The 27,388-nt window shown below is 35.0% G+C and overlaps 1 protein-coding gene across 2 annotated transcripts in view; it reads left to right on the top strand.

The window, feature by feature from the left end:
* The window catches only part of LOC131063721 (uncharacterized), a 100,927-nt gene that overhangs the window by 28,862 nt on the left and 44,677 nt on the right, over window positions 1-27,388 (top strand). For both annotated transcript variants that reach the window (XR_009111122.2, XM_057997622.2), the window contains exons 2-4: window positions 23,607-23,934; window positions 24,026-24,094; window positions 25,120-25,170. Coding sequence is in view for 1 of the 2 variants with exons in the window: in XM_057997622.2 (XP_057853605.2) it covers window positions 23,607-23,934; window positions 24,026-24,094; window positions 25,120-25,170 (448 nt within the window). In the remaining variant the exon portion in view is untranslated. The remainder of the gene's footprint in view (window positions 1-23,606; window positions 23,935-24,025; window positions 24,095-25,119; window positions 25,171-27,388) is intronic.

Genomic DNA, 27,388 nt, shown 5'->3' with positions numbered 1-27,388 from the left:
TCACATTTAACAAACAACCTCCTATTTTGTAAAAAAATGATAATTTCCAACAAAAATAAAGATAATTAGATTTGCCTTCTCTTCTAACTTGTCAAGATCTTTTATTCCATTCTTTATAGTACTAAGTACTAAAAATCATTGATATATTGGTCAAAATAAACATGCCAATGTCTCATTCATGATATCATGCTCAATCAAGCCTTTTATGTTTACATCCAAGTTTATGTACATGCATATGTATATTTGAATCTGTTAGGGCTACAATGATGCAATATGTTGCCATGTGTACAAGTGCTCAGAGTTTGTGCAACAACGTCGAAGGAAAGATCAAGGATTGCAATGAAGTGAGATGCTAATATATATATATATATATATATACAGTTCTACAAAATTTCGTCACCATGGTATATATATATATATATATATATATATATATATATATATATATTGTGCCATTAATAATTGGACCAATTTGCTATCGTTTAAATAATAGTTCTTTTTGAACAATTTATGTCTATATAAGCATATAAACATAATCCACAATAAAATTTATGACTATGCTTATATTAATATAATCCCTAAATCTTCTATTGTAAGGCAAAATGAAAGACTAACAAGTGAAAACTATAGCTAACAACCACTATGAGGATAAGATCTCACAATATTACTGAGCTCAAATAATCAGTAATAAAGTCAGCATTCTCTGCTAGAAACAAATTACATTAACATTATTATTCCATAACAATGCTCTCGACCATTCACCAGGTTGAGAGGTCTTTTTCTATTCCAAAAATAGGTTACTATCATTGCCCATAGAAACTCATAAAAGGAAAATTATCAACTCCAAGATAGTCAAAGAGTGTGTTTCACAAATAAATCATGCTATTAGACTTATGGGAGGAGATTGGTTGTCTTGGATGTTGTCTTGTTGTTTGCATTGAAATAATAAACCAATTCATACCCAAGTAAATCTTTTGTAGACACAAGGATAAAATCTTGCTGAAGTTACACATTACTACGCTATTAAAAATAGATACATGGCTGAAAAGATAATAATGGTAGCATCATATTCTACATAGGGTAAAGGTCAAAATTTACACATTAATGTTTGTTTAAACAAAGGTGATGGTCAATTCTCAAATACTTCTTCTCTGTTGATAGTAGATACAAAGATGATGGTCGTGACATAATACTAACATCTCTGTTGGTAGAAAGATATTGTTAGAAACTTAGGTTTATAATAACAAGATAAATATGCAACTTGAGGATAAATCTAAGCATTGTATTGTCTTAGCTGTATTTATGATGACCCTAGTTTATAAAGCCGTAAACTAAGACCATATTGTGATATTGTTGGTAAACAGATTTGTCACTGCGATTGATTCTCCAAATCTAGCCCTGTTCGCCCGAAGAGCAGTGACAATTGTTCCAATAGTTAGAGAGATTGTGGTAAAACCATAATCTACCACAATCTTCTTCTGCGTCTGAGAGGGGCAGCTCCCTCGTATGATGGGTTATTTGGTATTTTTGTGTACTTTTAAGCTGAAAGTACATAAAGGAGAAAGCATAAAACTAAAACAAGATGATTAACAAAAACCCTAATGATAGACATATGAATACCAAATAGGATTTCACAACTCATAAGAATTACAAGAGGGGGTTTAAGCACAAGATGTGTTTTGATATGCAATGGTGATGAAAGAAAGACAACAAATCTCGACATACGATGAAATAAGTTGTACTAACACATACAATTCAAGATACCAAGAAATCATGTGTTTCATCAATTACATGTATTTTGGAATTGAAAATCAATGGATTCCACCAATACACAAAAGGATTATCAATTTAACATATGAGAAATTGATAATCATAACTCAAACACATTCAAGACGTACGAATCAAATGCATTCTTTGTTATTCTTTTGAAAATATACAAGTTCAAAAGCTTGGAGTACAAAATGTGAAAACCAAAATTTCTCCAAAACTTCCTCTGTGTAAGAGTCTCCCTTTTACAATGCAAAAGCCTTGTATTTATAAGCTCGCCTTGATAACCAACCCATAACCACTTTGAATAACCACCTTAGGTAAGTACTTAGGATAACTACTCTAGATACCCACTTACGGTGACTACCTAAGTTATTACTTATAGTAACTACCTTTTACAAACAAGTTAGGGTTTACCTAACTTATACGAAAAAAATGAGTCCAATTCTAACTTTAGTTACAATAAGTGACTTAAGTCACTTTTACAAATGAGAATTTGAAACTTTTAGCTTTGATGAAAAACCAAGTAATGAGTTATGCTGAGGCATTTCTCTATTTTCATCCACTTCATTTGTACCTTTAATCATCTTGCGATTGAGCCATTTGAGATAAAACATATAGGTTTCCATTCAAAGAGAAGACAACTCCGAGGCTCCCCATAATGATGGAAAGGACCAAGCATTGCAAAATACCCATAATTCACTGTTAGCACGATTTTATTCCATGAGCATGAAATAATGTCTCTTTGTAGCATCCTTTTGAACAATTCATGATGCCATGTCCAAGTTTGTCATGCTACACACATGCTGACCAATGCCTCTCCTTTACTTTGTATACTTGTGTGTCAATGTTGGTTGCTAGGAAATAGTTAGGATTAACATCTTTCATTGGTGGTTTGAGAAGTGTTAACAACTTCTATTGACAATGTTTAATTCTTTGTTCTCCATCCTAATCGGTGTTATTTGATGTGTTGGTAACTTTGACAATTTAGGAGGGATTCCCAAATTGTTGATGATGACCAATATGCTGCCTTGAAACCTTCCCTTCGCCTTGTCTATACTTACATTCTGCAAGCATTCTGTGAGGTCACATTTCTTTAAGGATTTCTATTAAAACCGTTCACATGCTTTGTTTTGCTCTTTCACATTTTGCATACACATCAACCATGGCATGTCATGACATCTCTTGAGGTTTTCTGTCAAATCATTCAGTGTCCATATTTATGCTTCCACAACTCACATGCAGAGCTTTCCAATTTCTTTTGCACAATGGTTTCCAAAGTCTATTCAACAAAAACATTTTGCAAAGGTTTTGCAATCACTGCGTTTTAATATTTCATGCAGGTCGTGCATAGAGAAAGAGTTGGCTTTATACCGGCTGATTACATTTGCCTTAAAGTTTCTAAAGCCTTTTCAACAAATCCATTTTCTATGAATATTGCAATCACTGCATATCATGAGACAAAATTGCCTTAGGCATTGTATCGAACAACAAAGCACATCTACATTTTATGTACATGTTCACCGCGGCTGTTGCAATTACAACAATAGATAAAAATCTCCCAACCATTATATCTTAATGGATGTCCATACACTCTTCCAACGCTTTCATCTTTGTGTGCTCACGCATTGAAGGATCTTCACACCCTGAACCAGAGCTCCCATTTTGACACAGGTTTAAAGGATGGTAGCAAAGGCTGTGAAATTCATCTTTATTACCCACTGATAGCATATGTTTGAAAGTTTCTATGGCCTTATCAACCAATCAATTCTCTGTATATATCCTGCAACTGTTGTTGTATTCTTATTCTATTTACACGCACCAAGGAAACACGCCCACATAACAGCCACAAATTTGACTGGCAGCTTAATAATAAGATTGTGTGTGTCTTTGAGATAGCCGCCATGGGCATGAAGGTCAACCAAGAGTACCTATTGATCAGTTGTATAGGCGATGCATTCAATGTGGTTGGAGTGCATGCAGCCATCATTCATTAACAGAAACACAAACAAATCTTAATTACACTGTTAAGGGGGCTTCATTAATTCAAAGATATTGAGAGATTCCTTGCAAAATTCATTTTTTTGGCACATCTGCAATCACTTCATTTCATTTCTTGTGATGACATCTCTTCGAGGCATTCACTTATTGCATTTCGACGGATGTCCAAACCTGTTCAAAGTCTTCCATTTTGCACGAGCTATGAAAGGGAAGATTTTGGTACAAAGTTGTGGAGTTTAGTGCTACATCTGCCAATGGTACTTGCTTGGGAGTCTCTAAAGCTTTTTCAACAAATCCAGTTTCGCCATCAACTTGCAATCACACACTCTATCCGATGACATTTAATTGAGACAATCTGTCAAACCATTCAAGTATATTGTCTCTGTTTTCACATTTTACATGTGTATGGATCTGCACTTTCTTAATTACTTCATTTTATGAGACCACAACTCATCGATGCTTGCTGTCCAATTATTAATTTGCTTTATAATACGTGCCCCCACATTTAGCATATATGTTGCAGTTATATCATTCCATGAGAAGACATCTCTGAGGTATTCTGTTAAACACTTCATGTACTCTATGATTTCACATTTTTCATACATGCCAACCAAGGCATTTCCAACCATGATATCTGACCAAAAATCCTGACTTTTAATATGCTTAGATGCATGTCCACACACTAATCAAAAGATCCCGTTTTGGCACAGGCAGGAAGTATGCTAGAAAAATGTTTGGTGTTTGGCTTTACATCAGCCAATTGCATGCTTGAAAGTTTTCTTAAGGCCTGTCCAATGAACCCGTTATCTGAAAACGTTACAATCATTGCATTCCGTGAGACGACATCTCCAAAGGCACTCATCAAACAGTTCATGCGCCTTGACTACACTTCTCAAACTTTGCATTCATCTTGCATTTGCTTGAAAGTTATTAAAGTCTTTTCACCAAATTCATTTTCTCCAAACCATGTAGAGGCATACCATCAACCAGTTCAATGTTTCTTCATTATGCATGCATATCAAGTTGATTCCTAGTTATCAAAAGTTAGTTATAATAACTAACTACTTCATTGGCTTCTTGGCACAAGTCATGAACTTACCGATACACAGGTTTTAATAACCGCCAGCATTCATTCATTGCTGTCTAAAGGTTGGTTTGGAAATTTATTGGCAACTTGTGAAAGTATCCAAACTTTCCGACAAAACTCCTATGTGGATGGTGTTTGAATAGCCTTACTATTAATTATTTGATGAAGATGGCAACCTCTGCAATTTGCCGATGAAGATATAATTAACTCAACCTCAAAATGTGCTGGCTTTTCAACAAACTTGGCCAACTTTCGTAAGTCACCGACGAGTGACTTATAATGACTAATCCTTCATATTTGGAATGCCTCGGCGTCTTTCAAAACTAAAACAATTCACCAACAAGTGAAGAGCTAAGCAGAGCGTATCAGTCTCTTTAAATACTTTGGAAACTTTGTAAAATGGCCAATAAATATCATTTTGATATGTAATTTGATGAAAAGCTCTATCTTTGGTGATTTATTAAAGTGCAACAACTTACCAATAATCACTATGAAGACATCAATCATCTTTAACTTCTTTATTTTATTGGCGACTTGGACAACTTGGGTAATTATGCGAAGTGGCTGATGCAAGTTTCAATAACCGCTTCATTTGTTTGTTGTTGTTATTTGTTTGAGAGCCTCCTTAAAAATGCCTATGCATGACATTTCTATGAAAATATTTGACAATAATCTCATTTCAATGATATGTTTATGAACATGCTTGCCATTTTTGAGAGCTTTACCATTATGGTATATCATACAATCATGACATTGCTTGAGAAATACTTGTTAAACTGATCACATGCCTTGTTCATGCTTTTGCATTCGCAACTTAAACCCCAAGAGCTTGTAGATGAGTAAGGATACTTTCAACCAGGAGCTTATCAATATGACGAGTTTGACACCAAAAGTTTAAATTTTGACAAGTTCAAATTAGGGCTAAAAGATATATAAACTAACATCCAATTGAGACCTGAAAGGATTAAGCTCATTTTTATTGTGACAATGTTGTATATATTTTGGTTTTAGATTCGCAAAACCTTGATAGGATTCTCAATCAATGGAAAAGGAACAAAACCAGTATGTGGTTCAAACAAGAGCTCTTAGAGGACAAACAACAAATATACAACACTTGATTGAAGTCGGTAAGGCATAGTATAACCACTCTTCATTATTGTTTTCCATTCAAACTATACAAACTCATAACTTTTAGCCTCCCTTATACTAATAAAGGGGTTGTAAATCCTAACACACCAATTTCTATGAAAAGAAAGAGAATTTACTTAATACAGTAGAAAGAAAACCCTTAGAAATAGTCATAACCTTTCAAATCTTATACGAAAGAAACATTTGCTCGTACACTATTACACAAAAATTTCTTAAAACATCTAATGAAGCTTTCCTTATTCATCTACTAAAAAATAATGGTGATACAAACAATTACATATTGTAGCCCTTTGCAGTATTCAAGTTACAAAACCTCTCTATTGTCCTTTGTTGTTTCCTTTTCCTTCCCCTTTTTTTTAAAGTCATATTTTCTTCATTAATATCCCTTTGAATCCCTCATTCTCTCCCCATTTTGTTGCATGCTCACTAGATCCTTATCCTTCACAGGTTTCCTCCTTCGTTATTTCATAACTCTGCATTATTGCTTTTCCCCTTTTGAAATGTTGTGCATAAACTTCTTGGTATTGGCTAATAAATGCCTATGCACCAGTTCTCACACACACAACTTCTTCATAACATATATATATATATATATATATAGTGTGTGTGTGTGTGTGTGCGCGCGCGCGCACGCGTGTGTCAAAATCCCCATTTTTCCCCAATAATTTTAGTGACTATAAATTTTGATTGGTACTCTTTGATTTCCACTAGTTTTTTCTAGTTCAATCGCGATTTGAGGGTTTCTATCCGTGATTTTCTACAAATTTTATTTGCGTGATTTAGTTTTCTATGATTTTTGACAAGTATTTTCAGCAATTTTCTTTAGGTATTCTTTAAAAAATTCAGTTAGGGTTTTTTTTAGGTTTTTTGTCTTAGTGTTCTATCAATCATAGAGAGAGAGGGATGGTGGGGAACCAATAAAACATTGGATTGAATTGAATGGATTGCCATCAACCATAGCTACCATGGATGAAGGAACCTGCGCTCATGTCATGGTATCCGCACTTCTATTAGTTGCTTCAATGAGGTAAACTTTATAGTATAATAATTATATTACACTAATATATTATTATGTTATTGTGTATATATACATATATCATAATCATAAACATATTAATATACCATAATAATCAAGGTTACCAAGAGACGGGGGTGCTTGGAGACTTTCGAGACGGGCATCGGTACCGGCACAACAAATTTTCAAAAATAGGAGATGGGGGAACTTGGAAAAGTCAATTTTTTGTTGAATGCAATATAATAATTTTAGAAAATATCATAACATAGAACTTTGAAAACAAGAATGGTGGCAAAGTTTAACAAATTAACATTAACTTTCAAGTTTAATTACACAAATGTCAAATGTTATTGTGTCAAAGAGTGGAAGATTTCAAAACTAACTACATATTTCATATTAGATTATCATTACATATTGATGCTGATACACAAACGAAAAACATTTGGTTCCAGCACTTCATCCCCCATGGCTGCAACCTCTCCATAAGGTGCAATTTGCTCCCATTTTATTGAAGGACCCTCCATGTACCTAGGATCAACACGAGAGAGAAGACGAAGTGAGCTATGAATGTAGACCAAGTTCTCTGCTTTCTTTGACCCTAATCAGTTCCTCTTTTGTGAATGAATAAAATTATAAGTACTCCAATTTCTCTATGAAGAGCTAGCTACTTGTGAGAGAAATCTAATTGGATGTGATTGCAATTCGGGGGTTTCACGTCCATGGTTCCACCACAACTCTAAAGGGTCATTCTTTGCTCACATATCATATAAAGCTTCCACTGAAGCAAAATCACCTTGCCCACGTGAAAACTTATTTCATTGTCTCCTTATAATTGAGACATCCTCACCTTGACCATAAATCTTTTTTATTTCAGCCCACAATCTCTTTTATTGGTCTCTTGTGTATATGCCATTTAGGATTTTTAAGGTATAGGCAACACAATGAAGGGGTGTGTTAAGTTTGTTCCATCTTCTATGTAACTTTTCTTCTATCAAAGGATATAAAGAAAGATCTTTTGCATCAGTTATTTTCTTGACTCTTTCACACCTGGAATCTATTTCTTCATAAAATATTCCCAAACATTGTTTGAGTTTGTAAATTTAATCACCTCATATATGAGCTTAATAAAGTCCACAACAAATCTCATATCAGCCCAAAAACGGTCATCAAGGACCAAACCTCTCACCACAACTGCAGTAGCTGATGTAGGTTGTCTCCAAGCTGCCCATGCACCGCTAACAACAGTGGAACACAAAGCTCCTTTGACTTCACAAAGGCGGTCAAGAAGAATAAAATAAGAAGCAAACCGTATCAGTCGGTTTGAGTAGTTACACCTTGACAAACTTAGATAAATGGCTTGTGTGTGGTGATAAATACATATCAACATTTGTATTTTTCTGTCCTTTTCTATGATGTCTGAAATCCACTGGAACTTGCCAATATCTTTAAGTGCATTGTTAATAAATGCACACAACATGGTGTCCAAAATATGCTTGTATTTTTTTTGCACTATCATACCTGCTGCTTTACAAAAAGTGGCAGCATCAATAACAACTTGGACTACATGTGATGCAATGCTGTCACATTGCTGATTATGAAGAAAATCTGCATTTTGTTTTTCCCTAAATAGTCTATTGCCTTCAAAAAATAAGGCCCTTTGCTACATGTCTCCATGACATTAAGTAGTTGACGATTTTTAGCTCTGTCCACCCATCCATCACAATATTGCATCCTTTTGTAGACCACACTCTTTTTCATTAGTGCAATTTGTTGCTCTAATCGAATTTTTTCTCTTTCAATTAGAGTTTCACCAAGCTTTTTAGACCTAGGTGGTTTATACCTAGCTGTTCCATCATTGATAGCTTGGACCATCTCTCCATTGAAATGTGTGCAAGTGGCATTAAACGAAATTCCATTTGCATAAAAGATTTGTGCAATTGCTGCATCAATTGCTTCTCGACCTTGCACATCAAATAGCCTTCCAATGGGGTTTGAGCTGCTAGTGTGGTCTCTTGTGAGATTGTTATTGAAGCATGTGAGGAGCTTATATTATAAACTTTCTCATCAACCCTTTCTTGATCCTTCAAAGCCTCATATTGTTTTGTCTCATTTAGACAAGGATCAACACCTTTTCCAGGTTGGTGAAGGAAATGAGCCTTCACCCTCGTGTAAGTACTTTGCCATGCCATTGGACAAAGCTTACATTTGATCGTGGCTGTTCCACCTGCACCTTTTGGCACCCTCACACAGTCAACATACTTCTATTAGGGGTACAAGCCTTGTTTTCCCCCACTTGGCATTTTACACAAAAAAAATAAAAAAATAAAGTTATTAACAATAGAGTTTATAGTATTTGCACTAATTGTTTCCATATTAAAGATAGTGGGGAGAACACTAATTGAACTGTTGAACATGTTGCTATTTCTGGTTTCAGTTTTATATACTAATGTTCTAGTTTCATTTTTATATACTAATGTTCTAGTTTCATATGGATTTTATTTCTTTAACTCTGTTGATGACTATCCTGGATCTCTGTGCTTAAAACAGGAGTGTCTAATGTTGTCCTAGAGTAAGGCTGTCAAGTGCGTTATATGTTGCTACTTGCTAATCTTCTAATTGTTATGGAAGAAAAGAACTTGTCATGTGGCAGCCTCATGAATTGCACAGGTTTTAGCATTAATAATTTAATATTTAATGATATTAAAAACTAAAAAGCTATGTTGAAGATTGCTTTTTTGTCATTTGATTTGGCCTGGTCAATTTTGAGATTGGTCTGCTTTATAAATCAATGGTTGAAATCCATTATGTAAATTGTTGAAGATAATGCAAATAAAAGAACAAAAATATAAACTCAAACATATAAATCTGCAACTTACAGACCATATTAATAAAACATATAATTTTTTACATTGCCTTTCTCTTTGGCAGCATCCAGAAATAAACTCAATTTGAAATGCATATTTCGACCAGAACGTTTTCTAGATGAATCTAATAACCTATGGATAGCAAGTATTTTTCCTTCTTTCTTTTTTATTTCAATGGGAACTTGATAAGTGGATCCACTTACACGTCTTGATTTTACTATCAATTTGGGAGTTAATTTGTGTATTGCTTGACATAGAACAACTAGTGGATTTTTCTTTGTTTTCTGTTGAATCTTTTTTAGAGATTGATAAAAAATTCGATAATTTAATGATTTTTTTTTGTGTGTTTAAGATACAGTTAACGACCATGTTAACTAATCGATTATGATAAATCGGATCAAATTTATCATTTTTCTTTTCTATAGTACTTTGGCGTGACATGACTGTAAAAAAGGTTCATAAATTTATTTCATAAAGACTAATAATTACTTATTTCAGCTTTTTGTTTAAAATTATTTGTTTTATTAATATCGTTTGTAAGTTGCAGATTTATATGTCTATGTTTATATTTTTGTTCTTTTATTTGCATTATCTTCAACAATTTACACAATGGATTTCAACCATTAGCTTCACAATGTTCTCATTTTAAATTTTTTTTGTTTCTCAGTATTACAATAGTATTGTAATACCGAGTCTACTTGGTGGACAACCTCCAAACAATAATAGTGTTAGATTTAAGTTTTTACTTTTTAACCAAAGATAAGGTAAAACTGTAAAACTAAATATTCACCCTTTGACTTTGACTCTATGTTGTGCGATTGCTATGTTTTCATTGTTAGAGTAATTTTAAGACAATTATCCAATTATTTTTTAATCAGGTCCTTTAATTGCTTTTTCGCTTAAGCTAAACTTAGGTGCTTTATTTTATCTAGGTGTTATGCTTTTTTGGTTAGAGTTCACTTAGAGGCACTTCTAGTTAGTTTTTTTAGTTTGTAGTGGAGCCTAATTTAGCTCCTACTTTGCATTGCTTTAGTTCTTCTAATTTTAGGATCAGGGCATCTCTTGCTTTCTATAAAGCAAGTCATTCATTCATTTTAATGTATCTCTCCATTATTGTATCTCCAATTCTTTTGTGCAATAATATAGAATTCCTTGGTTATAGAGCATACAATCTTTTCTTGATCTCTTTTGTGTGATAGGTGTTTTGCTTGTAGATGATTCTTGGCTCTTGTGGTTGATCATCAACTTCTACATGGTATTAGAGTGTCAGATTTGTCAAGTTCCTATCTGCATGCTTAAGGGATCCAACCTGAGGTGAATTTTCTATGCACATTGGGTTCAAACAGAGGTTGCCATCGTGTCCGCAACATTGAAAAACCCTAGGGTTGATTGTTGTTTTATCAAAATTGGAGCAATTGAAAAATTGGGTCAAATATGTGAGGGCATGAAGATCGAGGCAAAATTTGGGGGTAGCTGAAAAATCTAGGCACTTTAGTGCAAAATGGAGGTCACCATGTACTCAAAAGGGCCCAAAACTCCTAAATCGCTTATCCAATCGTAAAAAATGGAGACCGGCACAATTTTTGGTAAAATTTTGTGGGGCACATTTTTCTGTCCAAGTATGGATCCATACCTACACTTGTGTCAGGCCATGGGTCAAAATAATTTCGGTGGTTTAAAACAAAAATGATTTGACCAAAAGTTTTGCAAACTTTATTAATTTTTTTGTCAAATCAAAGGGTGTGTGTTATTTAAAGGGTTAATAAAAAAGGGTTTTAAAAAGTCAAAAGGGCAGTGTACTTTTCTATAGCAGTAGTAGTGCTGATGTCATCAGCCCTGGCCCTCCATATTTGGTGGACCCACTAAAATTGGTGCTCAGCTAAATTTAGCAATGTTTCCCTATTTTTAGCTTAATACCCTCAAATATCTACCTTCAGTTTTTTGCCCATAACTTTGTCATACGGAGTCGAAATCGGGCAAACGAGATATTGTAGGAAAGCTGGTTCCAGCGCCGATCTTATTTTGTAGGTGGTTTGATCAGATTTTGCACCAATTTTCTCTACTAGGCCTCCAAAGTTAGTCTTCAGTTTCGCACTTTTAGGGCCATATCTTGCACACCCTGACTCCATTTTTCGACTTCCATACATTGTCGCGAAGCTCTCAGAGTCCCCTATTTAGATCCCAAGTCCTTTTTTTGCAGATTTTTCAGTAGGTACTAAGAGATCTCAATTTTATCCTTTTTGGGTTCTTTCTTGGAAAACGTGCAAAATAATTGTTTTTTCAGTGATTCAAGTCGAATTTTTTGGCATTGAGAGGCTATATAACACTGTTTCAGTCCATTTCTTTACTTTCTTTTAATTTTTCATGGATCCAAATTATATTGTTCCCCTTACTCCATTCAACTATCATGGTTGGAAAAAGCAAATGGAGATTCACCTAAAACACCAGGGGTTATACAGTGTGACTATGGGTATAGTTTTTGAGCCAACAAGTGCTGCTGAGAAGAGAAAATGGTTTAATAGGTGTGATGAGGCTTTTGGAACATTATGCATGTCCATCTCTCCAGATCTTCTCTTTCATGTTGAGTCTTGCACAACACCCAATGAGATCTGGACTACATTGGAGTCCCTATTTGGAAAGCAAGATGCATTGAGGGGTTTTCAGTTGGAGAACGAGCTTATTGACTTGAATACTAATGATTTTGACAGCATCCAGGACTTCTTCACCAAACTCAAGTCTCATATTACAATTGAAGCAGTGCAAAATTGAGAAGGACTCTCAATTGATTCTCTCTATCCTTGCCAAGCTTGGTCCTGATTACTCAATTTTTGTTTCTACATTGTAAGCCACTAGAGATGCTCTTAGTACACGTTACACCATGCCTTCACTTCATGAGTTTGCTTCTCAACTCACACGAGAGCAAACCAAGTTGGTTCAGATGGTGAGATCGAAGTCTTCTAAATCACAGGCTCTTGTTGCTTCCCAGAGTTCCACAGATTAGAAGGCTTCACATGGAAAAGACAAGAAACAAAAACACAAGGATTCCAAGTCACATGAGCAGCCCAAGGCCACACAATCACATGATTCTTTGGATTCTTCTTCCTCTTCCAAGAGGTCATCATCGAAGAAGGATAAGCGGAAGTGTGCATATTGCACTAAGCCAGGACATGATGAGCATCGGTTATATGCAAAGAAGATTGACGAGTTGATGCAACTTCTATAGAAGCACAATATTCAACCACCTTCATCTAGTACATCTTCTTCTACCACTTCAGGATCTGGACATTCTAGGTCTTCTTCTATGACACGTCGTGAAGACAAGATGAAGGGCCATGCACGATTTGCATCAATTCATTCCCAGTCCTCCAGATGGCTTCTTGATTCAGGAGCTTCACATCATAAGGCATCATCAGAGGGTATGTTCTCTTCGTTTGAGCATCGTCCATTTCTATAGGTTTTGATGGCTAATAACACTTAATGAGTGTTAATGGGAGTGGTTCTATTGAGGTTGATGGTGGCACATTCAATAATGTTCTTTGTGTCCCTGCATTATCTTCCAACCTTCTTTCCGTCTACTAGATTACTCATAGTGGGACAGGTAAGATAGTTGAGTTCACCCTTGATTCATTGCTCATCAAAGATCTTCATAGTAGAGAGCTTGTTGTAGTTGGCAGTGTTGATCATGCAACATGATTGTATGAGATCTCTCATTTTGCTCCCATTGAGCATGCATCTGGTCCTATCTCTCATGCATCGAGAGTAGATCATAAATCTAAGGAGAGATTTGGTCACCTGAACCTATGCGTGCTTTAATCATTTGCAATGGTCCCTGAGACTTGTTTTGATCCTCCTCCACCTCCTGCTTCTTTAGAGATTAGTTCAGTTCTGTAGGCTGATTGTTCCCTTCTAGTTCCAACAGAGTGGGATGAGTACTTGTTAGATATTGCAACATTGTCTGATACATCACACACTCCAAAGATTGGGGACATGATTGAGGATATTCCATTCCTCTTTGATGGTAGTTTGAGCATTCCTGTCATCCCATCTTCGACACCTTCAAAGATTGTTCATCAGACCACTTCACAGTTGTTTGGATTTGCTTCAGTTGATTTGACATTTTTGTATTCAGACAATTGGATAGTTGAGCAATCTTCCATGGCACACATCCAGTGACTATTCCTTCCATCTCTTTTCATGAAGTTGTTTAAGTCTTGGACACTTGAGTTGTTTCTTCCTAAGGGGAGGTACGTGGTTTGTTGCTCTTGGATCTCCATCAACATACATCCTTGAGCCTTCATCTTTGGCATTGGAGCTTCTTCAGTACGAGGGGGATAAATCGTCTGTTATTCTCTCTCTTATGGGGGGATATTATTGTACTTCTGTGACCGATTCAGTACTTGGGGGGACATCTTGAGTCCTTCATCTTACTCACATATAGTACCTTTTTTATTTCATTTCATCTCTCGCTTTTGGAGAGGGGTTTTTTCCCATGTGGTTTTTCTCCTTTTCTCCATTTAGAGAGACCTCGTTGGTGTGAGTTGCATTGCTTTGCATTGGTTTTTAAACAAGTACCTAATTAGGCCCGAGTTGCCAAGACTCATTCATGCATGCATTTTGCATTCATCATTAGCTCTTTAGCTTATCCCTAAGTTAATTTTAAAGGGGGGCTTTGGAGTAATTTTAGGACAATTATCTAATTATTTTTTAGTTAGGTCTTTTAATTGCTTTTTCACTTAAGTTAAACTTAGGTGCTTTATTTTATCTAGGTGCTATGCTTTTTTAGTTAGAGCTCACTTAGAGGCACTTCTAGTTAGTTTTTTTAGTTTGTAGTTGAGCTTAATTTAGCTCCTACTTTGCATTGCTTTAGTTTATCTAATTTTAGGATTAGGGCATCTCTTGCTTTCTATAAAGCAAGTCATTCATTCATTGTAATGTATCTCTCCATTATTGTGTCTCCAATTCTTTTGTGCAATAATACATAATTCTCTGGTTGTTATAGCGCATAAAATTTTTGCTTAATCTCTTTTGTGTGATAGGTGTTTTGTTTGCAGATGATTCTTGGCTCTTGTGGTTGATCATCAACTTCTACAATCATTTGCTACTCAAAATTTTAAAAGCCTTTTTAAAAAAAATGAAAATCCTTATGGGCTTAGTAGCTTACCTTTCTTGTATTGTTTGAAGGTTTGTTTGTAGGGTCGATAGCAAATTGTTGATGGCAAATAGCTTGGGGCTTGGGGGTAACTCTTCGAAGGGTCGTTTGCAAGTTGTTTGCAGGTCAAAGGGTCATTTTGTGGTGTTTGAGGTCATATTTTTTTTGTTTACATGACACGGGTTTTTTTAAACGTGTTTTTTAACCCTTTTTTGATAGAGACGCTTGATTTTTTCATGGGAGACGCCTAAGATGTCAGGAGATGCCGAACTCCTACACCCTGTAGTTTCGTGCATTTCATGAAACATTTCGGTTACCGGAGACACATCTCCTGATAATGCTGATAATAATATATAATATAATTATATGTTGATATATATTAATTATGTTATATTAATATTATTATACTATAATTATTATATTAATGTATCATAATTATAATATATATTATATATTAATATATTATAATATAATAATATATAATATATATTTTTTAAGATTGCAAGAATTAGGTTGCCCCCTATAAACTACAATATGCCGAATAAACCTTTTAACATGACCGATGATGTTGGCGCGACACACTCTTTGATACCAAGTGGGCTGGGGCAGACTGGACCTCGTGACCTTGTGCCTACCATAGGAAGCTCTTGCCAATCGAGCCAGGCCTCCAACCCATAGTATACAATTAATATATATATTATATATTATTATATTATAACATATTAATATATAAATATAATATAATTATGATATATTAATATAATAATTCTAGTATAATTAATAATATTAATATAACATAATTCAATATATTATTATAGATATTAATATATTATTTTATAATATATCAATATTATATATAAATAATATATTATTAGATAATAATAAATTATTCTATATATTAATATTATTATAATTATTATATTAATATATCATTATTATATTATATATTAATATATTACAATTTAATAATATAGTAAATAGTAATATTAATATATATTTATAATATATTATTATTTTATATTTTATAATAATATAATAATAATATACGTGTCTTTTTTAAATTCGATTTTTTTTCGATATTTCAATCCCCAAACAATTTTTGTTGCTATGATATATATGTACATATTGATATGTAAAAACATTTTTGAAAATTACGTCCATATATATATTTATTTATTTATATCAACTACATAAATATACATATTACATATATCATTATACATTTATATACTCCTGTATACTAGTATACATAGTCACTTACATTGCTAAATTTATAAGCATTTAAACAATCACTCTTATTGCAAGAGTTTCACTAATTGAAAAATACATAAATTCGAATACCAATTTTACCCATGGACACATAACAGTATTACAGCAAAAGTCACCTAAAGACAAGAAATATTTGTATGCCCAAACACTTTTATCATGCAAATCTAGAAATGCAGATTCTTGATGCTAACAATAACCGATTTTACCATGCTTTAAATATGAAACTATATTGCAATCAGAGGAAACAGGTATCTGTGTGTGTGAGCGTTCTTGATTTCCGATGGCCATGGCCTTTCTCTGGGATCTGCCTCCCTCTCTCCATTGATACTCTCTCTCATCCTTGGAATGGAAAACACTATCTTGCATCCACCTCATTAACTCGAGAGAGTAGTTAGTCCGATATTATAATGAGTGTAATCATATCAACATAATTCACTTAAAGCATGAAAACATATTTTCATTTGACTTGATCATTAAAAACATTATCTCATCATTTCACAGAATATATCTACATGATATCATAATTATCCAATATACCTGAATTGATCATCATTTATGTTTTGAAATCCAAAATTAAATATTGAAAGTAAATTAACATGGTCTAGAGGGTGATGAAAAATGGAATGTAACATTTGTATTCTTTCCAAAGTATTCTCGAGCACTTTCATCATTTTTTTCTCATCCTATTTCCTGTAATAAGCTTCCTATATTCTCATCTTATTTTCATTGAATAAATTTATGCTATCTGAACACAGCTTTTTTACTACTGAAATTAACCAAATTGAAAGCTGAAAGTTCAGGAGATTGTCTGGAAAATATGGAATACAAAATATCAAATTAAAGTTTGTTCATTGATAATTGAAATGTAATAAAATAACTTTTAAACTTTGGAATAATCATAGTTTGCAAACTCAGCTACTGCTTGCCAAATTTGTGAGTAAATTTGCAGGTAGTGTAACTCCTCAATGAATTGCTAGCCATGACCTGTAAAAACTAGTAAGTTATTCAGCAATTTTTCTCTGCAACTTGTGAGCGTTCTCTGCAGAATTAGTCACCAAAAAAATCTGCAGACCCTTGATAAGACCAACTTTTGTCTTCGTATGTCATTTTTGTCTTCAGTGGTTAGGAGTACGATCCAGTGGCATGATTTGATTGTTGAGCAGTTGAAAGGATTTATCTACTGTTGGTTAAAAGTGATAAATTTATGAAAATGACATGCCATGAAGGTCCTTGTGGATGAGAAGGCCTTAATTTGGGTCTGGTGGCAGAGGCTCCACTTCTCAACCCTGCCCTGTATTGCAATAGGGGATGTGCTGAGCGTGCTGCTCTTGGATGCTGTGAGAGATACAGTCCCTCGACTTCATTGGAGGCTGCACTAGTAAAAAAAAAACATAAAAAATCATTTTGGGCAACCTTGATGGTAAAGGAGAGGTTTTTCCCTTTACTTGGTATGAAATAATAAAAAATGGTAATTTTTTTAAATTTTTAGTCTCCCGATCAAATCCTGAGTAATTGAGTTCTACTATTACTTTCAGTTTGCAAAGTCAATCCCGATCTTTAGTAATGCTGCAATGATCAAAATAAACCTGTGTTCTCTAAATTCATTCTTTATGCATCTCATGTATTTTTAAATTTTATTTTGTGTATTTATGTAAACATTGTAAAGTTTTGAATTTATGATTTGGACCAAAGAAACGGGGCTCGGACTCGGCTCGGACTCGGCAAGGCCGACTCAGACTTGGACTTGGGACTCGGCTCGTACTCGGCAAGGCCAACTCAGACTTGGACTCGGGACTCGGCATCAGACTCGGCTCCAGACTGGGCTGGACTCGGGAAAGTGAAAAACTCAAGAAATTTAGAGATTTTTAAAGATTTAAAACTTTTTTCAGACACCCTTTATTGAATACACCTAAAAGACACAAAAACGTCATCAAACTCCGCTCATTTGATTACATACACAAGTATACATCAATCACATAAGCATAAATGCAAATTGTAGCTGAAGAAACTAACAAACATAGATATATAAATATTGTCAAATGTATACAATATTACAAAACTTATGGAATAAAAAATCCATGTCATCATATGATCATCATCAAATGTTTCATACAAATACCAAAGGTAAATAGTAAATACAAAATACAACTACAAGTGTACAAGCCTATGGCTCAGAGGGCCGTGCACCCTCTCGCCCTGGCCCCCTGCGAAGGCATTTAAAGTAGGTCCTGGATGATTCAATAGCCATAGTCGCTCCTCGTGACACCATTCCATGCTCACCAACATCAGGAACAACTGTGTCACTCTGAGTCTCTGTATTTCCTGTCTCTTCTCCTCCTCTGCCATGGCTACAGCCTCAGCCTCTATATCTACCTGGTCGATCCAATCAATGTCATCATCACTAAAGACAGCTGTAGGAGTCCTAGGAGTTGTCTGATTCTCATTGGCCCACTCTGCTTCAAGATCAACCTCATCTAGAATGATAGGAGAGATGTCAACTAATGCATTCTTTCTCATTCTCAGGCGGAGGTTGTAGTGAACAAAGACGAGATCACTCATCTTCTCCACAGATAATCTATTGCACCTCTTGGAGTGTATGTGCTCAAACATAATCCAATTGCACTCACAACTTGATGCGCTGCATGGTTGGCTCAAGATGCGAATGGCCAACTTCTGAATATTTGGTGTCTCTGGGCCAAAAAAGCTCCACCAATGATCTGAGTTTGAAATGAGAAAAATAAATAAAATCAGTCTCACTCATGAACTCATTTAACAAGTTACAATATAGTATTGAATAAAACTAAAATTAAGCCTTACAATTTATTATTACTTGGCATCATAGTTGTCCTACTGTCTTTGGCGACAAGACGAGAGAAGGTCTCCCCTTGTGCACCTGAGCACAACTGTAGCTCTCGAAAAAGGTCTATCTGAGAAGTACCAGCAGGTCCCATCTTCTCCATGATTGCGTATAGTCCATTAAGGACCTCCACATCAACCTTGAAACAAGGGATAAAACAGAATGCCAGATTCAAATAATAGGTTGCCGCATGGATGGGCCTATGAAGCTGATGATGCCATCTCCTATCAATGATCTCCCAAATGGGACCATACTTGCTCTCATCTCCTCCATAGACGAATCTAATGGCCTCCTTCGCCCTATCCATGCTCTCATATATATAGCCCATTGCGGGCTTATTTCCATCCGCAACTCGCAACAAAACCACCAAGGGCTTAACAAACTGCAAAATTGAAAATATTGTGTAATTTAGAAAAATGAGCAAATAAGAGAATACATATAATAAGTTATAAAACATGAAGTTAAATTGTAGAATTTATAAAAAAATTACCTTCACTATCTCATCACAAGGGACCCAAAAGCCTTGCTCATCAAAAATGCAGTTTGCCATATCTTTCCCTACAGGGGTGGTAGCATAGGATGAGGAAGACCACTCCTCACCAACAATCATACGTCTCGAGGCAGACTTAGACCTAAGCATGGACTGCAATGTGAGGAAGTTTGTGGCAAATCTTGTGATTCTTGGACGAGCTAACTCCTTCTGCTCTGTGTATAGTTTCATAAGAGCCAACACCCATGAATGATTATATACAAATTTGCAGACATTTCTTGCCCTTTCTACACATCTCTTTACCCATGGTATTTTTCCAATATCCTCCAACATGAGGTCAATGCAATGAGCAACACATGAAGTCCAAACTATAGATGGGTGCCTCTCCATCAATAGTCTACCTGCAGCAACATAATTTGTTGCATTGTAAATTGTAATTAATGGAGGTACAAACTACAAGATAGTAATTAATTTGCAAACAAAATTAGTTTGTAATCAAAAGTTTACCCGCAGCAACATAATTTGCTGCATTGTCGGTCACCACCTGTACCATGTTCTCCTCACCCACATCTTCAATCACCTCCTCTATTTGCTCACATAGGTAGGTGGCATTCTTGCAATGGGCGGAGGCATCAATGGACTTGATGAAAACGGTGCCCCCTGAAATAAAAAAATAAAGCTAGGTCAATGATCATTCAATAAACCATTAAATAAAAAATAAAAAATTAAAGACTATATGAAACTAAAATTAATCAATCACCTGCGGAAGAAACAAGAAAATTAAGGAGAGTTCTATTTCTCTTATCCGTCCAACCATTAGTCATGATGGTGCAACCTTTAGTGCTCCATATTTGGCGTTGTTCATCTAAATCCTTCTTCACATCATCCACCATTTGAGACAAAATGGGTCCCCTCAAATCACTCTCACTAGGGGCTTTGAACCCCGCCCCACATGTGGTCATGGCATCAACCATTTCTTGCCAATAAGGAGACCTGTCGCAAAGAAACTCAATGAGATAAGTTAAGTATAAAAATTCAATGAGATAAGTATAAAAATTAAAAAAATCAAAGTTATCAAACATAAAAGTTAGTAAAACATTCACCTGGCTACAAAGAATGGAATACAGCTGTAGCTCCAAAACCCGCCAACTGCCATTTTAGCAGCATCATGGACCTCCTTGTTCCAATCCATTCCCTCAAGCGACGGTTGGGACCTAGGAGTAGTGCGAGGCACAAAGAAGGAATCCAACCTAGATTTACGAATCCTAGGTCCAATGCTAACACTCCCACTACAAGTACTAGTGCTAGGAGCATAAGAAGTGGCGGTGGCATTGCCACTTATAGAAGCAGAAGCAGAAGCAGAAGCACCAACAGTAGCAAACTGAGTGGGACGATATGGAGGTAAGGAAGAAGGGCCTCCAACACAACCTAACTGTGTCCCTCTTCCTTAAAATGTTTCTCTCCCAATGGCCGCTCGATCCTCCTTTTGTTTCTTTTTCCTTTCAATTTCCTCAACCATTACATAACATTCACGTACGGCCTCAGGGACTGCTTTTAGGCATGGTTCGGCATCATGTCCACGCACACCAGCAATATGGTATTTCAGCCTATATATACCTCCATGGAATATTGTTTTGCAAAACATACATTTTGTTTGCCCCTTTCTTTGCCCTGGAAAATCCTCATGATATTTCCAAGCAGGGTCCTTTCTAATGGGGGGTCTAGAAGCTGAAGTAGACATTTTAGGATAGTTTTGTGAAACTTGAAGTTGAGGCAAATAATAAAGTGAAGTTTGTTGCAATAAAACATTACAAATACAAAATAAAATTAATACATATTACATACATTCAAAAAAATTAAAGTAGGGTTTGTCAAACCCTACTTTTAAAAAACAAGAAATTTACAAACACTACATAGTACAACACTACAACTACATACTACATGCTACATACTAACATACAAAAGATTTTGAAAGAAAATGTAAAACTTTCAAAATAAATGAATAGAAAATGGAATTTTTGCATACAAGAAACAAACTAATCTTCAAAAAAACAATCTTACCTCTTATAACAAGCTTGAAATGAGCTGCAAAGTCTTCCTATCCAACTCTTGATGCACCAAATCCAAACACAATGCAGCTCCAATGTGACAAATTGAAGAAAACTTGAGCTTCCTCCTTGCTGGTTTTTCTTCTATGCACCCTTGTTTTTCTTCCCAACTCACTTTACTACTCCTTTTTTTGCAAGTGGATGAAATGAAAGTCACTTTTAGGGATAGAAGATAATTAACAAAAAAAAAGCGGAATTAAAAAAACATTGCAAAGTAATTTTTTTTTCGTGTTTTACTTTTGGCCCACGCCGGCCGAGTCTGGGGCTCAAGACTAGCCGAGTTTGGCGAGTTTGAGCCAAACTCGCCAACTCGGCGAGTTTGGCGATTTTACTTGCCAGACTCAGACGAGTCCGAGTCCGAGTCCCTAGGACTCGCTGGGCATGACTCGTACTCGGACTCGCCGAGTCTGGGCGAGTCCCATTTCTATGATTTGGACACATGTCTATCTACAAGATTTCTCTACCTTATCCTTGCTTTATCATTTTAGAACAATTTTTTGTGTTTGACTTTGTGTAGTTTTACTTTTGTTAACGTCTTAATGCAATTTTGAACATTTTCAAGGCTGTGTTTGCTTTATTATTCTTAGGCAATCTCCAATCTTTGGATGGCTTTATTCATAGTCTTTATTTTATAATAGATTCACTCTTAATTGTCATCTTACTTTCATAGAATAAAGTTAGTGCATTTGTTCTTGAGCAACAATTTTTTATCAAGAGTCCTTCCAGAGATATGTATTGATCTTGTTTCAACCATTTTTATTAAATTTTTTTTTTTCTTGTTGCAAACAAATGACACTTGTCATTTAACACTGACAACATGGTAATCGCTAGAGGGAGGAGGTGTCAGCAAATTGGCATCAAGTCATTTTATTAGATAGAGGGTGTTACTTTTATCCCTATGTGTGCATGTGCAATTTGTCTATAATAATGCATCATCTAACAAATAATTGTCTTTGAACTTGGAATCTCAAGTGAGGAGCATCATCTACTCCATGTTTGGAGTTTTTCCATCTCTATTGGCCATTAACATATCTTCTACTGTAATGAAGTGGTTGGCCTTTTACAAACAAAAAAACATGGCCCAAGTGCCACAACTCTTGTATGCAGGTTATTCTTATTTTGTGGTGCTTGGACAACTTGAACGGCTTGACATGCAATTGGCATTATCCATACCTAGTGTCTCACTTGGGTGTGTAACATTTTCTATATAGTATTTACTATTTATCCCCACTCATCAATTGCATGACTTCTTATTATTTACAATTTCAAACATCTAATACAAAAAGGTGGTTGGCTTGTCACAAATGAAAAATCACAAACCAAAGGTGACATTTCTTGTATAGAAGTTATTTTGATAATATGATGCTGGATAAATTCAACAGATATATTCAAGTAGACTTGTTAATAGATTGCATCTTATGGGTCTATACATTTACTATTCAGTATCTACCATATTCACCAAGAAACTCCAGTGTAGGGATAAAGACTGCATCCCTTTTCCATCCCTACATCTTCATGTGAACATAAATGCATGAAATACAGCAGTGCCTTTATTTTTACATCTTCATGTGACCATAATCGTAGTAGCGCCTTTATTCATTTACTCACATACCCTAATTTAGATGGCATCTCTGTCCACTTACTACTGACCATACCCTGATGTTTTCATAGGACTATGGGATTTAGCTCCTCATTGGATGCATGCGTAATTATTTACAGTCTTTACCAATTTATAATTACAAGTGCATTGAATAAGGATGTGTGGCTCTAAAATATGACACAATAGGGTTTAAGGTTTTATGGCTTTCTCTGTTACAAGATTGATGATTCTGTTTTTCTTTGGTATTCAGAGAAGGAAGGATGTACTGTGTTGGTTGTTCCCAGTTTGTCATAAGAGAGAGTGATGCACCTGCTCCAGTTTTGGAAAATCCTGTGGACAGATCTCAAATTCCTAGGGAAGCAGCAACTTTAAATGATTCTGCTATTCAAAATGGGTACATGGGCAATGCACATGGAAAAATGACGGCCTCAACTCCTGTTCAACAAGTGGAGCCTTCTAATGTTTCTACATTCATTTCTAATGGATTACCAAAAGCTGATAATAATGGGTCAATGAGAAGAAATGATGGATATCAACCTAATGAAGAATCTGGCAAAATGAAATCTTTGTTCTCTAAAGTACATATGACTTAGGCTTCTCTAGAATTATTTTTCAAGAAATTTTGGTTTCTACATCCAACAGTGTCCAACATACGTGCATATTGTGCAGGTAGACCTGCCATCAAACATAAGTGCGGTGCTTTCACAAACATTGTGTACTCTGGTTCAGAAGATTGAGGTTTGTTGTTTGCCGTATTATTTCTCACTTATCCTGCTGAATGGTATGCTTAATTGGCAAGTATGGCTTCTTTTGAAACTGATTTATCTCCTATATGATATCTTGAAATGAGATTCTTGAATTAGCTTTGTAGATTGTCTAAGAACATGAATTATTTTATTCAGTGTTAAAGTTAGCAGAAATGATAACATAGTTCAATTTTCTCGTGCATTTAATTAATCACCTTAGGTCATAGACTGGGCACATAGGTATTATAAAATGCTTGCTTCACATAAAGTTGTTTGAATTTTGAGTATTTAGTCGGTGCAAGTCTTGTCATTCCTGTGTAATATTTTTGGTCCCGTAGAAGTTCTAAAAATCATTTTCACTTTAATCTCTAGTGCTCTCTGGATTGTTGTTGCAATGAAATTTGTTGATTCTAGAAAATAAGGTCAAACATATACCTTTATTAATGATAAAAGCTTTTTTTTGTTAACAAATTATCAAGTTTTTGTGCTCTGAAATACCTTTATAAAATAAAAGTGTCCTTGTCATATACAACACTTGAAATGTAACCAAAGGGAATCCTTTATGGTCAAGTCGTTATATTCCTTTCCATTTAAGCCTTTTTCTTCACTAGCCCAAGTTTATAAGCCTGTTTGTATCAGTAATTTTGGCTTCACTCTCTGTGGCTCTTAACTCTGGTGAATATGTTTGCTTGCCTGGTCTCTTGATGGCAGAAAACATTTGTTGCATTTTAGAAAATGCTTTAGTACTAGTGCTTTCCATGAACTTCTTCCTACATGGTTCCCAGGCTATTTACCTAAGTGTCATTGTGATGGATTGAATGTTCAGGCTATTTACGTAAGTGTCATTGTGATGGATTGAATGCAGGTTTACTTTTTGCTAATTAAGTGAATTTGATTTCAAATGTTTAACTGTTTATCAGTCTAACATCTAATTGCCATACACCTTCTATAATGGCATTAAGCCTATTCAGGGAACTTTTTTATATTGATATCTGAGGAATATTATTTTATTGGCAGGAAACATCGAAGTTGATTGCAGTCACTCATGATCCTCTGGTCATAAAACAGGCAATTGTCCTACTCCTTTTCTTAGTTTTCAATCTTTAGCTTGTTCTCTGAGATGAAATGCCTGGTTAAACATACAATGTGTAAAGCTAATCAATTCAATCAAAAGAGAAGTTCTTGAGGTGCTTTAAATTTCCCAATTAGCATTTCTTTGTTTTTGGTTGTTGAGATTTATTGGTACTAATTTACAACATTACATGCTCACATGCTTGCAAATGTGTGGCTCTTATGTGAAAGAGTGCGGATGAGAATTATTGAAATCAATTTACAGCTTTGCATGCACATTTACTTGTGAACGTGTCTCTTGTGTGAAACTGTAGATATAGGTATGGTGTTATAGATTAACATAAGAAGGTGACTAGTACACACCTTTAGGTATTTAGTAAACATGCCCTTGGAAACAATATTGTTGCACCTGCTATATTCCTCTTCACTTCGAACAGGTCAAGCTCAATAGTTTTCTACAAAAGTGTGATTTTGTTGGTTATTTCAGTACTTATTTCTCTGTTTGGACAAATTGTGGAACATTAAACTGCATGTGGGCAAAGAATTGGACATGTAGAATGTATTTGTAACAATAACCCAATAATCGCTAACAAAATATGGCAATTAATGAGAATAGTAAATGCAAATTAGAGTAATAGGAGTCAAAGGCTGGACTATTTTTTCTTTCTTATCATTTGCAAAATGATTCTACAATTGTTACAATTTGTACAACTGCATTTACCATATATGGCAAAACTAAAAAAATAACATTTTACGTTACAGTTACAGGTATTCACATCATGAAACCACACTCAAAATTTGCAAGAGAAGAGAAAGTAGTCTACAAGAGTCATCTACACTATCAATAAGTAGGTCACAAGATAGGTAAATACGTTAACACTTGCATTACAAACCCTCCTCTGTTTCCTTCGTAACCTAAAGCAAAAGAGAGAGAGCATCATCATGGTGATATCCACCCCGTCACGAAGCATCAGTCTTCCCCGTGCTACTCCACTGGAGTAGCCCAACCCATCACAAAGGATCTAGCACTATGTGGCAACATGCATGATGGAATCTAGTTCACTACGTGAATTATTGTCAAGCTAGCATAACTATATGCTCATGCAATGCATATCTAATGCACTCATCCATTGAACACATTTCTATGGAAGAAAATGTAAATCTAACCAATGCATTCATTGGTATGAATCAATGATAATCATTGTTAACAACATAAAATGTTCTAATCATCTCATTCTAATATTTGGATGTTCAATAGGATAGATAAACAATACCAGAATATTAAACCCGTAATTAACATTCAATTCTTATGATGTGTAACTTAGATAATGTATTTTTAAGTGATAATATCTATTGATTGGTCCACTAGAGATGAATAGTGAACAGATGATTAGTCCATAAAGGAAGCTAATCCACAACACAAACACACTTCCATAACTCTACTCAATACCAAGTGATATGGAGGATCTTACTTCCTCATGATTTAATTGGTCATAGGTTATCACCCAAAAAACATGGAAGGTAACCCATGAAGGATTGTAATCTATTTAATAATTTTCTCTCATGTATAACCATACCTTTATAAATAATACTAAGTATCATTTAAAATCATGTAACTGCAATTTTTTAATCAACTAACATTTTCCAACTTGCACAAATGGTCATAACTTCTACACTTCTTGGACAAACTTTAAACTTCAATATATTCCAAAGGGATGGAATAACAAAGAATAAAACCGAGAAAGCATCTAACAGGAAACCCAAACACATGCCAGTAGTTTTTTCTGCAACTCAGCTCACTAGATTCCTATCAGAATAGCAGTTTGATTAAATAGACCAATTTTAAACCATGTTTACATGTACATATAATTTACTAGTGATTCTAGAGGGTCAGTTTTTTGAATAGGAACTATCACACAATCACATATGTTACTTGAAGTCTCCACTTGTGAGCCTTAGGTAGATCTCACTTCTGACATCAAGAGCATATCTTGGCCCACTCATTCAACATATTATTTTCAAATAATTTTCATATATTAATAGCATGTCTTTTATCTAGTGCCATTTTGGTTTTACTTACAATGCAATTATTTTGAAAGAGGGGAGGTAGATGGTAATTCATACGTTGTGGACTTATGGAAAACTAAACAATCCGGTACTAAACACGTCTAGCTTTAGAATCTCACTTAGTTCAAGATCCTTTTTATACTTAAAT

Source organism: Cryptomeria japonica, chromosome 8, assembly GCF_030272615.1.
Source record: "Cryptomeria japonica chromosome 8, Sugi_1.0, whole genome shotgun sequence".
NCBI classification, from domain to species: domain Eukaryota; kingdom Viridiplantae; phylum Streptophyta; class Pinopsida; order Cupressales; family Cupressaceae; genus Cryptomeria; species Cryptomeria japonica.
The sequence above is the reverse complement of the archived record's forward strand: the minus strand, read 5'-3'. Positions and strand labels throughout refer to the sequence as shown.